We start from the raw sequence: 16,660 nt of genomic DNA on the forward strand, positions 1-16,660 counted from the left end.
TTATTTTTGTCAGTCATGAGGCTTGAACTCTGGGCCTTGAGATCTTCAGCTCAAGGCTAGCATTCTACCACTTGAACCACAGCACCACTTCTGGTTTTCTGATGGTTAGAGATAAGAATCTCACAGACTTTTTAGTGTACTGGCTGGCTTTGAACCTTGATCCTCAGATCTCAGCCTCCTAAGTAGCTAGGATTCCAGGGGTGAGCTACCAGTGCCTGGCTCTATAAGCATTTTCAAAATACTACCAGGATTTTTATCTGTTTTCATGAGCCATTTAAGATTTCATTTAGAATACACAATCTCTCCAGCAACAGTTATAGAACAATGACAGTTATAGACCAGTGGCTCACATCTATAATTCTGGCTATTTAGGAGGCTGAGATCTGAGGATAACAATTACAAGCTAGGTGAGGCAGATAAATTCTCAAGACTCGTATCTGCAACTAAACATCAAACGCTGGAACTGGGAATGTGGTCTCAAGTGGGATAGTGAAAAATCTAAGCATGAAGGTCTGAGGTCAAGTCTAGGACTGGCACAAAAATAGAGAAAGCAAGAAGAAAACAAAGCAAGAACAAAAGGAAGAAAGAAAAGAAAAGAAAAGGAAGAAAGAAAAGGAAAGAAAAGGAAAGAAAGAAAGAAAGGGAGGAAGGAGGGAGGAAGGGAGGGAGGGGAAAAGAAAGGAGAGAAGGGGAAAGGGAAGGGAAGGGAAGAGAAGGAAGGAGGGAGGGAGGGAAGGAGGGAAGGAGGGAGGGAGGGAGAAAGGAACTAGCAATGCAAAGGTGACAGCTAAACTCACTACTGGTTCTTAATTAATTTGTAATTATAGTTCATTCTCAGCAGTCCCCTGGTTGGACCTGTGGAAAAGAGGATTTCAGAATCCATTTCCCCTGATAGACACATGATACTCCTCCTTCCAATTTCTTCTTTCAAAAATCAAGTTCTCAAATCAAAGGCCTGCTCAAGGCTCCTTCTTTTGTGGAGTAGTTTCATGGCACAGCAGCACCATCTGGGCAACTGTGTTAGGGTTTGCTATGGTTAAAGTGGGCATGAATGGGCATGCATCTATCTTCACAGGACTCAGCCTTCCAGGACCAGTTCCTCAACTAAATTTTATATTCCTCAGGCTGAGCCTAGTCTTAAATCCATGACACTATTTTAGTGCTTGTGGAATTGTATTAACTATATTTTTGCCTTATTATCTTTACCTACTATAGTTCATTTTAAATGCATATTTGAAACTTATGCCATGGTTCTATCTAGCTTAGAAAACTTCTATAATTACAAGTTAGCTTGGTTTGCAATACCTTCCATTCATTTTCTCCACTGACTAATACTTGACTCATCCAATTCTACAATGACTCTTACCATATGGAGAGCAATTTCCTATTTTTGCTTCTAAGTGCATAAGACTCCTGTCACCTTTTAAACCTTAAAGCCTCAAGTCCAACAAAAAGGAACACATCTAGCATAAGTCCAGGAAGTGGTACCTGAGGGATTACAAATTTGGTAAGATATATTCTCTCCTAAACAAATCTGAATAGATTGAAGCACTTTAATGTAAATTTTGGTCATTTCATATACCTGATGGCTATATGTGGGTGGCAAATAGATTTCATTTTAAGTACTAACTCTGATTAATGGATAAACCCACAGAGAGTGGGGGAAAGAACTTTGCTTTTTCTGTTCTAGTTTTTTTTAAGATTTTTGAAATTGTAACTAATAGAAAGGTTACATTATATTCGCCAGATAGAAGGTGCATTACTTCACAAACATTGCTACCCCTTCTCATGATTTTGTTCCAATTTCCCTCTCCCATCCCCTCCCCTCATCTTGTTTTCCCCCTTCCCTATCCTATTTCAAATAAACAAACATATATACAATAGACCACATAATAAGGTAGATACTGTAACAATATGAGATAACCAAGAGACAACGAAAGAGATGAGAAATAAATAGCACATTAAAAACAACAATTACACATTATATGGCTTTTGTTTCCATATCCTGGAGGTCCTTTCATTTAGCGTCATCCTATATGGCCTTATGTATCTAGGTTTTGTCCTATTGTAAACCTCTGCTAGAAGAGTCCAAGGTTTATACTAATTATGACAAATAAGAGAAACCATTGAGCCTATGTTCCTTTGAGTCTGGCTTACTTCACTCAATATAATTTTTCCAAGTCTTTCCATTTCCTTATAAATGGGGTGATGTCATTCTTTCTGACAGAAGCATAAAATTCCATTGTGTATAAATACCACATCTTGTTGAGGGGCATATGGGCTGGTTCCATATCTTTGTTATGGTAAATAGTGCTACATTGAACATCGTTGTGCTGGTGGCTTTATATGTCTTTTTTTTTTTTTTTGTCATGGGGCTTGAACTCAGCCTGGACACTGTCCCTGAGCCCTTCAGCTCAAGGTGACCACCATACCCTTGAGCCAAGCCCCACTTCCCATTTTCTAGTGGTTGATTGGAGATAAGAGTCTCTGGTCCTTTTGTGCCTGGGCTAGTTTTGAACCTTGATCCTTAGATCGCAGCTTCCTAAGTAGCTAGGATTACAGGCATGAGCCACCATGCCCGGCTTTCTGTTCTAGTTTTCTATTATTACATTACTTTCCATTATCTTTAAGTAGTTGTACAAAGGGGTTTCCACTCAACATGTCAAATTTCTCAGATCAATGCACTTTGATCCGTGTCACCCCTTCCATCACTCTCCCCACGCCAAGCACACCCATCCCCTCAATCAGTTCCAGGAGATAAATTAGTTTAAAATTCAGGTACAACATATACATATATATACTCAAAAGTTTCTTTTTTAAAATTATTGTGACAATTTTATTTAGATGTAGGAGGAAAAGGGAAAAGAGTTAAAAATAGAGCTGGGGATGTGGCTTAGTGGTAGAGTGCTTGCCTAGCATTCATGAAGCCTTAGGTTTGATTCCTCAGCATCACAACAGAAAAAGCCAAAAGTAATAATCTGGCTCAAGTGATGGAGTGTAGTCTGGAGCAAAAGAAGCTCAGGGACAGTGCCCAGACCCTGAGTTTAGGCTCGAACTGCCAAGAAATGAAAATAAAAACAGAAAGAAAGATAGAGGTGGGAATACTTTTCAAATACAGTGCCCCTTTGATTGAAGATGATGTAAGAATCCTCAATGCAAACTGTTGACCAAAATGGGTTAAGAGATGCTATGGCCAAAGTTGTAGAGCTCTAGCCTTGAGATGAAGTGCTCAGGGCCAGGGCCTAGGCCCAGAGTTCAAGCCCCAACACTGATCAAAAAGGAAAAAAAAAAGTAGGTATTTCTTGGGGAAGATGGCTTAGTGATAGAGTGCTTTCCTGGCTACATGAAGCCTTCCAAATGGATCAAAGACCTGGAGGTAAAAGCCGACACTCTGAAAACTTTACAAGAGGGAATAGGCGATACACTAGACCTCCTTGGCACAGGTAGAAACTTTCTTAATAAGGACCAAGAATCACAACAAATCAGAGAAAGGCTGGATAAGTGGGACTGCATTAAACTGCAGAGCTTTGTATGGCAAAGGACATAGCTAGTAAACTAATTAGGAAGCCTACAGAGTGGGAGAAGATCTTCACCAACCATACAACAGACAAAGGCCTCATATCTAAAATATATCAACAGCTCAAACAATTGAATCACACCAAAACTAATCTCCAAAGAAACAACCATCCCATTAAAAGATGGGCCAAAGACTTAAAGAGAGTCTTCTCTGAAGAAGAAACAAAAATGGCCTATAGACACATGAAGAAATGCTCAACATCTCTGGTTATAAAAGAAATGCAAATCAAAATAACTCTAAGATTCCACCTCACTCCAGTTAGAATGGCCAGTTTCAAGAAAACTAATAACAACAGATGCTGGAGGGGATGTGGCCAGGAGGGATCACTACTACACTGTTGGTGGGAGTGCAAACTCGTTCAACCACTATGGAAAGCAGTATGGCAGTTCCTCGAAAGACTAAACATAGAGCTCCCCTATGACCAGCAATTCCACTACTTGGCATTTACCCAATCATCCAGAAACAAGGACATACTAAATCCACCAGCACAACAATGTTCATTGCAGCACTATTTACCATAGCAAAGATATGGAAACAACCTAGATGTCTCTCAGTTGATGAGTGGATCAACAAGATGTGGTATTTGTACACAATGGAATTCTATGCTGTTGTCAGAAAGAATGACATTGCCTCAAAAGTTTCTTATACAAAGGTTTCAATTAACTGGGACTTAAAATCTCAAATAATAGCCTATTCACATTTAATTTCTGATTAGATTTTTCAGACATGCCCTTGAGAAAGCAATCAAAGACCTATGCAGCCATTAGCTTGTAGCATTAGTTCACTCAGCTCAGAATTATAGCTAATTGAATATGCACTGAACTTTTTTGCCTTTGGGAATACAGAGAAGAAGGAAATACACAAAGTCCTTGCATTTACAGAGCTCACATTCAAGTGGCAGATGATAGAAAATAAACACAAACAAAACACAAAAAGGAAAATACCAGCTAGAGTAATGAGAGATGAGGTTTAACATACTGACAGGAAGCTGTTTTATAATGAGAGGTCAGGGAAGACACTCATTAAAGTAACCATTAAGGTAAACAGAAACACAAGGAGGAGCCACTGTTGATATTGCCACGGAGGGAATTCCAGGCAGAGTAGGCAAGCAAAGGAGGGTGGCCTAGACAGGTGAGATTGTGGGCCAGATTGTGTTTTATTTATAAGCTTGCTGTGTGTGTGTGTGTACATGTGTGTGTGTGTGTGTGTGTGTGTGTGTGTGTGTGTATGTGTGTGTGTGTGTGTGTGTATGCTGAATTTAGGGCCTGGGCACTTTCCCTGAGTATTTTACTCTAAGTTAGTGTTCTGTTCAACTTCTACTCTCAAGTTTCAACTTTTTGGTGATTGGAGATCAGAATCTCAGTGACTTTTGACTTGCCCTGACCTACCTGGCTTCAAACTTTGATCTGCAGATTTTAGCTCTCTGAGAAGCTAGGATTACTTGCATGAGCCACCAGTAGCCAAGATTAAAACTACATCCCTTAATAATCTCATCTTTAGGTAATGTTAGGCTTAAAATTTCACATAGTATGATGGTCTTCAGAGTTTCTGTATATCTTCCTCAGATTCTCCTCATCATTGCCATAAAACAAGGATCAAAGTGAGAAAATTCACACTGGTACAATTTTATCATGTAAGCTTATTTGAATTTTCAACTTTTTTCTTGAGTGTCTTTCTTCTGTTCCAATATCTAGCTTCAGGTATACAGGCACACTAACCATGCATGCATATGCATATTGATCTCTGTTTCTGTGTAAATCTTTTATATGACACCACTGATTCCCTCACAATACCATTGGGTTCATTCTAGAGTACAATTATAATTTATAACTTCTAGATAAGTAATCAGCATCTACAGTATATTTATTTATTTGCTCCATCTTATTATTTATATAAAATAGTTGGAGATTGATAGCCTATAGCCCTATAAGAAATATACTAACTAGTATATGTATATTTTTTGTGCTTAATCTTATTTTTCATATTGGTTTTTAAGGACAGGGTTAATTTTTTCCTCCCCATTCTAGTCAGTGTGGTGATTCATTTTTGAATGCAGTTCAGGGTATTTGTTACTGTTAGTATGGCATTTGAAATTCTCCCATGTTGTTCTGTGTATATTTGAGTATGGAAAAAAAATACAGTTTTAAGAGTTAGAGCTACTGAAGGTATCTTTCACATACATCCCTATCAATTGTTAGCCAATCTGTTTAGCTGATTTACAATCCCTGAATTCTTTAGCACACTAATAGATCACATGTATTGATATGTATATGTCAGTTTGTATATATGTGTGTATCTTTCATTTTTTACATTTTATTATTATCCCCTTTTACTTGAGGGATAGCATACAATTGATATGCATTTGTGCTTGGCTTCTTTTGCTTAAGATTATATTCTAAAAATTACTCCATATCAGTTCATAGAGATTTCTCTCCCTGCTTTTCAGTGACAGCTGCTTAGCAACACCCTCACATTAACTACACTATTTTTAGTCTTCCATCAAAGTTGGTGCCCCTTTCAGTTCAAGAAGCCCAATGCCACGGCACGGTGCACATTAGCAAAGCAAGTAAAAACAAAGGGCTTCTCAACAACCAACAGTCATTATTGTGACCCTATATATTACACAAGCCTGATACATATGTCACGAGTCTTGACACTGTCAGTAATAATCCTACCAAGCGAGGTGCCAGTGGCTCACACTTTTAAGGACTAAAGTTACCAGCTACTCAGGAGGTTGAGATCTGAGAATCATAGTTTGATGCCAGCCTGGGGCAGGAAAGTCGGTGAGACTCTTATCGCCAATAAAATACTCAGCAAAAAAGCCAGAAGCAGCATTGGGGCACAAGTTGTAGAGCACTAGCCTTGAGCAAAAGAAGCTGAGGGACAGAGTGCAAGCCCAGAGTTCAAGCCCCATGACTGGCAGAAAAATTAAATAATACATAATACACTACTAATTTGAGGTATTTCAGGGGGATAAATCTTTGTTTTCTATTAGAGCAATTAAAATAGCTGGGGAGGGCTGGAGTTTGGCCTAGTGGTATAGTGTTTGCCTAGCATGCACGAAGACCTGGGTTTGATTCCTTGGTACCACATACATAGAAAAGTGGGAACTGGTGCTGTGGTTCAAGTGGTAGAGTGCTAGCCTTGAAGAAAAAGCCCAAGCACAGTGCTCAGGCCCCAGGACTGGCAAAAAAAATTAGCTGAAGAGCATAATTTCTGTTGAGAAAATCATAATAGAAAATCTATGAGCATTCATTTTTTTCTTTCCTTATGATTTGATATTTAAGGAACTTCACTGGCTTACTTAAAAATAAGAGGAATATTTTTTACATAAATTCTACACTACTGCAAAAGGGAAAATGATTCATTTCATGGTGAAGTTTGTAAATCGGTGGGAACATTAAAAGGGGATTAGTTCACTAATTCTCCCAAGCATGGGATTTAAACAAAGGAATAATCTGATCAGGTTCAAAAGTGAACTCTACTAGCAGTGTACACAGAGGACTGGAGGAGACAAATGGATTGTTTGGAAAACTAATTTGAGCAAGCCAAGTGACAGTGATAGAGAAAGGGAAAGATGAAGATGGAGAAAAGTGAAGAAGGAGAAAGAGAAAGAAAAGGTAAAAGCTATTTAGGAAGCAAATTTAGATCTGCATTTGAAACTGACTGGAAGTGGCACAGAGAAATAGTGGGGAATATAGGTAAATGTTTCTCAATTCCCTCATAGTGTAAGACTCTGAAGTGGAGCCTTGCAGAAATCTTGGCCAAACATTTAGTAAATGTGCATATAGACAATATACAAAATTCTGTCTCTAAGTACTGTAATTTTGGCCTATCCCAAATAATCTCTTATTAGTGAATACTCAATTGTATAAAGGAGTTTCATTGTAACATTTCCATATAATGTACTATGCATATAATGAACTTTGGTAACATTCAAAAGCCTCTAAAATAGTTGGAGAGGGGTTTGGCAGGAACAGAAAGACTTTCAATAGAAACATAGTAATTAGCCAGGAGCCAGTGGCTCATGATTGCAATCCTAGCTACTCAGGAGGCTGAGATCTGAGGATCACAGTTCAAGGCCAGCCCGAGCACTACAGTAGGAGATTCCTAGATTTTACCCATTGGATATCTTAATATCTCTATTGTTAAACTCTACATGCATAATTTGTCCTTGATTCTATAACCTGTTGAAACACTTGCTCTCTCCTTAAAACTATTATGTTCCTTTCTGTCGGACAAAGAAATATCCCAGAACTCTGCTCCCTTGCCTGGAGTAATCATATGCTCAGAATTAATTTAGTGCTTAATTTGATAATAAGCTAATTTCTGGTCTTTGATAAAATTATCTTCCTCAAGCTCACGTGCACCTTCTTAATTTTAATTTGAAATCTCAGTGCATGTCTGGGTGCAGTGGCCCACATCTGTCATCCTAGCTCCTCAGGTGGCTGAGATATGAGGAAACGTAGTTCAAAGCCAGCCTGGGCACTAAAGAATGTAAGACTCTTATCTCCAATTAACCACTAGAAAACAGGAAGTGGAGCTGTGGCTCCACCCTACGGTGGTAAGCCTTGTGCTGAAGAGCTCAGGGACAGTGCCCAGGCCTACTTCAAGCCCCATGACCCACAAAATAAATAAATAAAATACATAAAAATAAAATGAAATCCCCCATGTATATAATTACAATGTATTAGTTTCTTGCCAGCTGAGTTTGGGGTCAGTTACCTTGGCTTATAAACTTACCACCACCCACCTCACCTTCCATCTGATTGAGTAAACCCAAGGGAAGATTTAACCATGTCCTCAGTTGAGGTTGAATCTTGTTTAAATTTCTAATGGAATCCTGAATAGAAGTACACTTATTACGAGATGAGATATCTGAATAATTTCTGCTTTTCTTTAAGTAATGGAAAATTAGCCTTCAAACATTTTCTTCAATAACCAATAAGGAATGACACTGATCAAGATGAACTGTATTCATAAACTGCTTTGTTAAGTGGAAACTACTTTGTACAGCTATTTAAAGAAAATAAAAACAACTCTACATTAAAAAATTGTTCCTTTGAACATAGGCCTAATAGTCTCGCTTATTTTTCATAATCAGTAGAAACCTTGGGCTCTCCTAGCAGAGATTTACAATAGAACAAAATCTAGAGACATTAGGCCAAATAGTATGACACTAAATGTAAGGACCTCCAGGAGAAGGAAACAAAAGACAAATAATGAGTAATGTACTTAATGTACTATGTTATCTCTCATCTCTTTTGCCATCCCTTGGTTATATCATATTGTTATAATATTTCACCTTGTTATCTGATATATTTTATATGTGCTTAATTGGTTATTTGAAATTGGATAGGGAAGGGGGGAAATCAAGATAAGTGGGGGGGGGGTAAAGGGGGAGAGGGGAATGGGGACCATGTCATGAGAAAGGGTATCAATGTTTGTGAAGTTATGCACCTTCTATCTGGTGAATATAATGTATCCCTTCTATCAATCACAATAAAAATTATAAAAAAATGTTCCTCTGTATCTGAATTGTTATCTAGATACTTGTAAATGTGGGATTTTTTGTGTTGTATTTTTGTTTTTGTTTTTATTGGTCAGGAGCTTGAACTCAGGGTGCTGTCCTTGAACAATTTTGCTCAATGCTAGTTCCCTAACACTTTATGCCAGAGACCCACTTCTACAACCCAATGTTGAATGTCAGAAATGTTCACGAGGAAGTACAGTTAACAAAGCAGTGTTAATGAATTAACTATGTGCCTTCTCATTCCTTTTCAGAAGAAACAAAATTAGGTAGGAAAATTAAGCAAAAGTTATTCTAATTTTAAAAACTCATGATATAAAATGGAGAAACCTTTTTACGTTTGGGAAAATAAATATTATATCTATTAATCAGATAATAAAATTTCTCCTAATATGAAATTTACTTTAAAAAGTAAACCAGTCTAAGAAAATTACTGGCAAAATTATTACAGACCTTCCTTATGACTTAAAAGGTAAAGGCAAACACTACTGGTCATCCAAACATATTTCACAGGCAAAATATCTTGTTTCTTACCATCTACCTGGTCAATAATCATACTGTGGTATACTTACAACATATCCTCTTTTGATAGAGCACAATCGCTTTAGACAAGTCCAAACAGGTTCTCTGAACTGAGTGAAACAGCTGTAATAAAAATACAAATAAAATGGTAGTGGTGATATTAATATATTATATATATATATATTGAACAAAGCTTCACTGTTTGACTTTCCCACTAAAACAAAAATGAGGCTTGGATGTTTGATGTTATATGGTATATTATACAGAGACTGTGACCAGTGCCTTAAATATGATCCTATTTTTGTCTACTTATTGGAATTCATCATCTGTGTTCTATATTAAGATCTGCAGAGCAATTATTTCCTCCAGACTTTTAAAATAATAACTGAAAAACAGAAAATGTAAAAGAGCCTAAATTAGAGGGTTTGGTAAGCCAGAGACCTAATATTCTCTCATAATCTAATTTATTCCCTTTACTACTTGCTGTCTTTTTTTTTAATGGAGGATCTGCCTAGTAAGCATCATATTTAAAAGATGACATTAATTTTTTTATGATTCTAATGTGTTTTATGGCATGCTTAAACAACTGGATAAAGCAAACACAAGTCAGCTAAATATCCCATCTGTTTAGAAGATGTCTGGTAAAATGGTGTTTAGTTAGAAGCAAACATCACTGTTTATTTTTGCAACAACTTCATAAAACACACAGAGAGGCAACTCAATGCTGTGCTGTGGCTGCATTAGGAAAATACTTGAGCAAAAGGTGGCTAGGAGTCTATTGAAAAGATTATAGGTTTAGGTTTTTGCTTCAGAAGCTGAGATAGCTCCAAAGAAGATAGAACAGATATTAAATGCTGGGGATTAAATATCTCCCAGAGGTGCGTAAGATTAAAGTTTGCTCATCAGCCTGTAGGTCTTTGGTACTGGAACCTGGGATCTGTTAAAAGGACATTGAATCAGTAAGGATTGAAGGGGACAATGGGAGCACTTCTGTGCTTTCCTCTCTCTTTGCATACCAGTTGCTTTCCTCAGAACCTAGGGCCAAGCCACCATAGATTCAAACTTCCAAAACTATGAGTCAAAACAAACTCACCTTCTTTCAAAATAAATACCTGATCTACTCCAAGTATTTGTCAAGTAGCTGAACATGGACTTTGTACTGTCTCTACCTCCTGTTTATGAATTGAGAAGGAAGCCTTGTGGAGCTACTTCATGAGACTTTTTTCTCTTCCTTTTGTCTCTAATTTACTGGGCAGTTTGATGTAGAAATTATGTTCTGCTATCATAAAACACTCTAACATTTGAGTGAAAACAGGTGATGTGTTTCATCATAAATATGATCAAATTATCTAATAAAAGTGGATGCATGAATATATATTTAAAAAGAAGTAACATTTGTAGAAATGCTCAATATAATAAAATTTGGTCATGGAGAATATGAATTTACTAGTTTATTAAATTTCATCCTCCTCTCACTTAGAAAAGATAAAATACCCTTCACCATGAAACAAAACAGAAAATCAGCAGTCTGAATATGTTTCCATTGATGTCAATATATTAGGTCAGAAACCACCAGAATAGATAAGGATCTGATTCTGTCTCCTTAATAAAGGGGCAAGAAACTGTACTTTTTCCTCTTTTTACTTCACTTGCATAAGTGTAATAAAACACAGAGCTTTGTAGTGTTCTGATGTGTGTTTTGACGATTGTTTGCATTTTAGTAACCACACCCAATGAAAGATAAGAGACATTTCTACCATCCTGTCTATTCTGGCCTACCATGAAGCTGTTAAATGACTTTGTTACCATACATTAGATTTTTCTGCTCTTGTTCTAAGGTGTGTTTGAAGAAATTATCTTCTTAACAAGTAATGTGGGTAAAATGCTGAAAATGAGCTCATTTCTATATTTAACTTCCCAATGTATTACAATAGAATCCAACCATTACTAAAGCTTGGCACAAATGTCTTCCGGGTAGTCCAGTAAGAAGGAGCTAACCTTTGATGGATCATTGAGAATTAGTAGTTTGTATGTCATTTTCATGTTTTGTTGATTGAATCCATTCCTCCATAAACATCACCATGAGTATTAGCATTTCTGTTACAGAAACCTCTGTGATGGGTTAAAGTTGCTAGTCACAGCTAAGTGTTTCAGATGTCACATGTCTAGGACAGCAGCAATTTGGATTCAAGAATGTTGGATTAAAGTAAGAGTGCTTCTGGAATAGTTCACATAAAATATAATTTACAGTAATATTAATTAACATATTAAACTGTATTTAAAATTTTTTTTTGGCTAGTTGTGGAGCTTGAATTCAAGGCTGAGCACTGTCCGTGGACTTTTCCCAAGGCTAGAGCTCTACCACTTGAGTCATAGCAACACTTCCAGCTTTTTTTCCTTTCTATGTATGTGGTACAGAGGATTGAACCCAGGTCTTCATGCATGCTAGGCAAGCACACTACCGCTAGGCCAAACTCTCGGCCCCGATTAAGCTATATTTTACAGACAATATTTCATTAGATATTTATATTTCTCACATTGTTAAAAAGAAAAAAGGTATAATTTATAATTTTGGTCAGTTTTATTAGAATATAAAAATCTGAATAAATGTTTCCTTGGTCTACTTTTTCCATTATGGGAATCTCCTTTAAAACATCATTTTCTGCTTCTATCTCAGAATTTCCAATGATAGAAAAGGTAGAAAAATAATATTAATAGCCCTCATATCTATTGTCATTCATTAATGTTTACTAAATGTATGATGTGTATCTGACTGGTGACACAGTGGTGATTTTGGATTTGGCTCTTTAGCGGTAAGACTGGAAGAACCAACACCTGCCCCTGAGATAAAATTCCAAAAGAGATGTTTTAAACAAAATAAAACAAGATTATGCAATGCACAGTGAATAAGAGTGGTATTGATAGGGAATAAGTATGTGGATAAATCCATCACTTTAAATGTTGGTCCATTTTCAAAGTGATCTTTAGGCTGAGACTTAACTCCTGAGGCATTAGCTAAAGAGAAGATGTGGGACAACAGACAGAAAATGCTTTGCTGAGTGTGAATTTGCCTCAGAACTAAGAAAGGGCCAAGCAGAAGTCAGGTAATGTCAGGTTTGCTAAGTATCAAATATAACAAACAGAAAGCCCTCTGAATGGTCTCTGGGTCATAATAAACAGTCAAAGAACAGCCATAACTCTATTGAATATCTAACTTAACTCTCTTAATACCTATAATAAGTATGAATGCTTATTTCTATTTCACGTACTAAGAAAAAGGAAAGTAAGAGAAATTGGATGGGCTTCCTGAAATTATTAACCAGCACCAGGTATAACAATGGCTCATGTCGACTGGTAAGGGCATTCAAGGCCTCAAAGTGAATTCATCACTCCCTGAGCAGCCTACAGCTTAGAAATATCTTCTTGGGTCTGGTGATCTGTTAATGGGAGGATAACTCTCTAAGTCTTCTTAGCCCTCTTTAATATGGTAGACCCTCTTGTGTAACTGATAGCTAATGTCTCCCTTGCCCTCTTTGTTCCTGGATAATCATGGTTTCCACTGTCCTAGTCACGCTTCTGTGAAACGTTTTAAAATTCTTGAGCTTTTAATTTTAATCCTATTAATCAGCTTTAGCTTGCCTACTAAATTTTAAAGTCCTGTTAAGTCATTACTAGGCCATGTAACATATTATTTTTCACTGTCCTGTCATTCATCAAAGTGATAAGTATGCTTTCAAAATTTTAATCTACACTACTAGTTGAAATGTTCAGTACCATAATGAGTTAGTGAGCCTTCTATTGTTAGACTAATATTCTAGATCAGCCAGATCTCATTGAGTGAGGCCTGCTATATTACTAACTAGTCTATGTATCTGCTAGAACCTTCTGGATTCCATACTAACCTTATCAGACTCTTTTTTATGCTGTTTTACCAGAGGTTTTTTTTGTTTGTTTGTTTCTTAATGCTAACATTTACCTGAACCTTGTGTCCAATTCTACTTTTTCAGATATCACTAGTCAAAGCTCTGTAATTGTGTTTGTTTTTCTAAGCAAATATTCACTGGGAACTTATCACATGTCATGCACTCCAACCAAGCCTTTGAGAAATGATGTGAAAGAGGCATGCCGATGATTCACAAGAACGTGATCTGAGTGTTCCTCATTTTCTAATATGAAACACACCTGGACATTCACAAGTGAGAGTTCACTTTAGATCTTGCAAGGTGGCCATGTCAGGCTTCACAGTTATAAAGCACTCACCTCTAACTTTGCATCCAAGTCTGCATCAGAGGCAACAACATGTTCATCTTCTTTCTTTCCCGTGGCTTTAATAAAGGCCTGCTTAGTCTCCCAATACTTCTGTTGCATCTTATTGACAACTGACTTATCTTGAGCATATCGATTCTGTAAGTCCCAGGAATAATTGCTAAAATCATTTAAAGAGCAATGTTATTCATGACTTTCATCGCAATCAAAATGGTAGAGTATGAAGTAATTTACCCACATGTGACAGCAAACCCTCACATTGATAACATCAAAAAACATTTAAGCACTCTCTTATACCAAGAAACTTAGAGTAAGCATATTTAGAAGCTTTTGTAGGAAATCAAGAAAATAAAAACCTTGAGGAGAATTTAAGTATCAGTAGATTGGGTGCCTTCCTTTTAGGAGTGGAGAATATAAGGCCAAGGAAGCTGGATGACTGGCTTAGACACCCCTGAGCCAGAGATAAGGCCAGACACCAGAACACTCAGCACACTCCGTCATGATGCCAACAGTGACATGATGACAGAAGAGTAGATAAGAGGCTAAAATTCAGCACATCTAAAAATGTGTTACAGAGAACCCTCAAGTAGTCAACCTCAGTGTCAGAGGGCGGAACAGTGATTGCAGCTGGTAGAAGGAACAGAAACTAAGTTTCTTGTATACAAGATAAGAAAAGTTTCTGAGGAGGTAGATTTCATGCTATTCTTACCACAATAAAGTGAAATAAAAATGAAATAAAATCCCTTCCTTCTTGTGGTTTTTATAAAGGCCTGCTTTATTTCCAAATATGTGCGTCACGGCATATTGGTAACTGCATGTCCTAGGAATAATCACTAACACATTTAAAAGGTCCTATTATTTATGACTTTCTTAAAGATTAGTAGCTAATAACCTTAAATTCTGCCACCTAAATGCTCAAAATGCAGACAGGAAGCCATCCTTCAGGGAAATCACAGTGAAGAGTAATCCAAAATGTTTGTAAAGAAGAAATGTGAAACACAGTTGAGGATAAAGTGTAATTTAAAACATTTTTATGAAGGGAGCAAATGATCCCAAATGCTGATGGAAAGTTTGTAGGTCGTGCTCTATTCTTCTCATCTCCCTACTCTCCCTACATCCTTTTTGGTCCAGAGTTGCAGCTTCAAAGGCCCTCACGGCGTGCCTGATCATTCTCTCCTGGCCCGTCACTCCTCTCTACATGTACAAGATGCAGTCCCAAAGCATGAGCTGCTTCATAGTACTACATCAAAATGTCAGTGCCTCAAAATTTGATGTGCCTTCAGGGACAGGAAATCTTTTTGTGTCAAGGACAATTTCGATATTTATTATGGGCCACACACACAAAAAAATCAATACACGTAGATGAGTCTTGGGTAGCCTTCAAGAAACATATATGTCCGACTAGAATTTACTAAATGATTTTTCAGGCCTTATATGGTCTGCAGGTCATTCTCTATCCCTAGGAATGCTCTTTAAATTTATAATTTTCAATTCATGCATTTATTCTTTAAAGTCAAGGCATTTCAGGGGCTAGGAGTTTGGCCTAGTGGTGCACTGCTTGCCTAGCCCGAATGAAGACCAGGGTTTGATTCCTCTGTACCACAATACGTAGAAAAGTGGGAAGTGGCGCTGTGACTCAAGTGGTAGAGAGATCACCATCCTTAAGGAAAGCCTGAAGACAGTGCTCAAACCCTGAGTTCAGTCCCCAGGACTGGAAAAGAAAAAAAAAAAAGTCAAACCATTTCAAATAAGTTCCTTACCAGGAGTTGTATGCGGTGACAGAGAATTGAGACCTTCAAGATCCACTTATTTCTACATTAGTTAAAAGTTTTATTAGGGGGGCCGGGAGTTTGGCCTAGTGGTTAAAGTGCTTGCCTAGCATGCATGAAGACCCGGGTTCGATTCCTCGGTACCACATACATACAAAAAAGCCGGAAGTGGTGCTGAGGCTCAAGTGGTAGAGCTCTAGCCTTGAGAAAGTCCAAGGACAGGGCTTAGGCCCTGAGCTCAAGCCCAGGACTGGCAAAAAAAGTTTTATTAGGACCTCATATCAGAGAAAACAGGATAAAAGTACCAATTACATATAACATGTACACAGAGTATGGTAATGGAATACGATTCTCAGGAATTAAATTACATGTATGTGTCCATGAAAATACCACAACAAATTCTCTTTGTACAATTAATATATGCTAATAAAAATGAGTAGAACACAGATGGACATCTCTGATCTTTTGTTGCTGTTGTTGGTCATGGATTAACCCCCCAAAATGATAATCCATTTTGAAAGGAAAAGGGACTTCAGAAGTCTAGTGAATTACCACCTCCCCAGTACCTGTCACTGAATAAATAAGGAACCTAAGGCTTCAAAGGCTTACAAATCTCACTCAGTGTTTCTGGGATCACAATGTACTCGGCAGCCCTTATATTTCAACAGTGAACTATGAAATGGACTAAGTGGTAGAAAGAGACTGGGAAATGACCTGCTTCGTAAGTTTTTACAGTCTCTCTGAGACAACTAGTTGTCAGTTGGCAGGATAAGGCAGTCATTCCACGGACCATAAGATGAAGTCAACTCATAGTCATAAAGAAGGATGAAGCAGTCACAGAAACAATTCTGACAGTTCTTAGATGAACATCGGGTGGGGAGACTCAGGGAAATTAAATTTCTTAGATATTTACTCTCTACTTTCTAAAATTCATTGGATGCGAAGATATGCCATGAAGTCTGATAGCTGATAGTGTTTCTGAAATGAGGGGGATGG

The 16,660-nt window shown here is 37.5% G+C and overlaps 1 protein-coding gene across 7 annotated transcripts in view; it reads right to left on the reverse strand.

Annotated features, from left to right (window-relative positions):
• The window catches only part of Ica1 (islet cell autoantigen 1), a 142,877-nt gene that overhangs the window by 105,834 nt on the left and 20,383 nt on the right, over positions 1-16,660 (reverse strand). For all 7 annotated transcript variants that reach the window (XR_016535538.1, XM_090333162.1, XM_090333163.1 and 4 more), the window contains 2 exons: positions 13,890-14,055; positions 9,680-9,752 (listed from right to left, as the gene is read on the reverse strand). Coding sequence is in view for 6 of the 7 variants with exons in the window: in XM_090333162.1 (XP_090189288.1) it covers positions 9,680-9,752; positions 13,890-14,055 (239 nt within the window). In the remaining variant the exon portion in view is untranslated. The remainder of the gene's footprint in view (positions 1-9,679; positions 9,753-13,889; positions 14,056-16,660) is intronic.

This window comes from Megascapheus bottae, chromosome 5, assembly GCF_031878675.1.
Source record: "Megascapheus bottae isolate mThoBot1 chromosome 5, mThoBot2.hap1, whole genome shotgun sequence".
Lineage (NCBI taxonomy): Eukaryota > Metazoa > Chordata > Mammalia > Rodentia > Geomyidae > Megascapheus > Megascapheus bottae.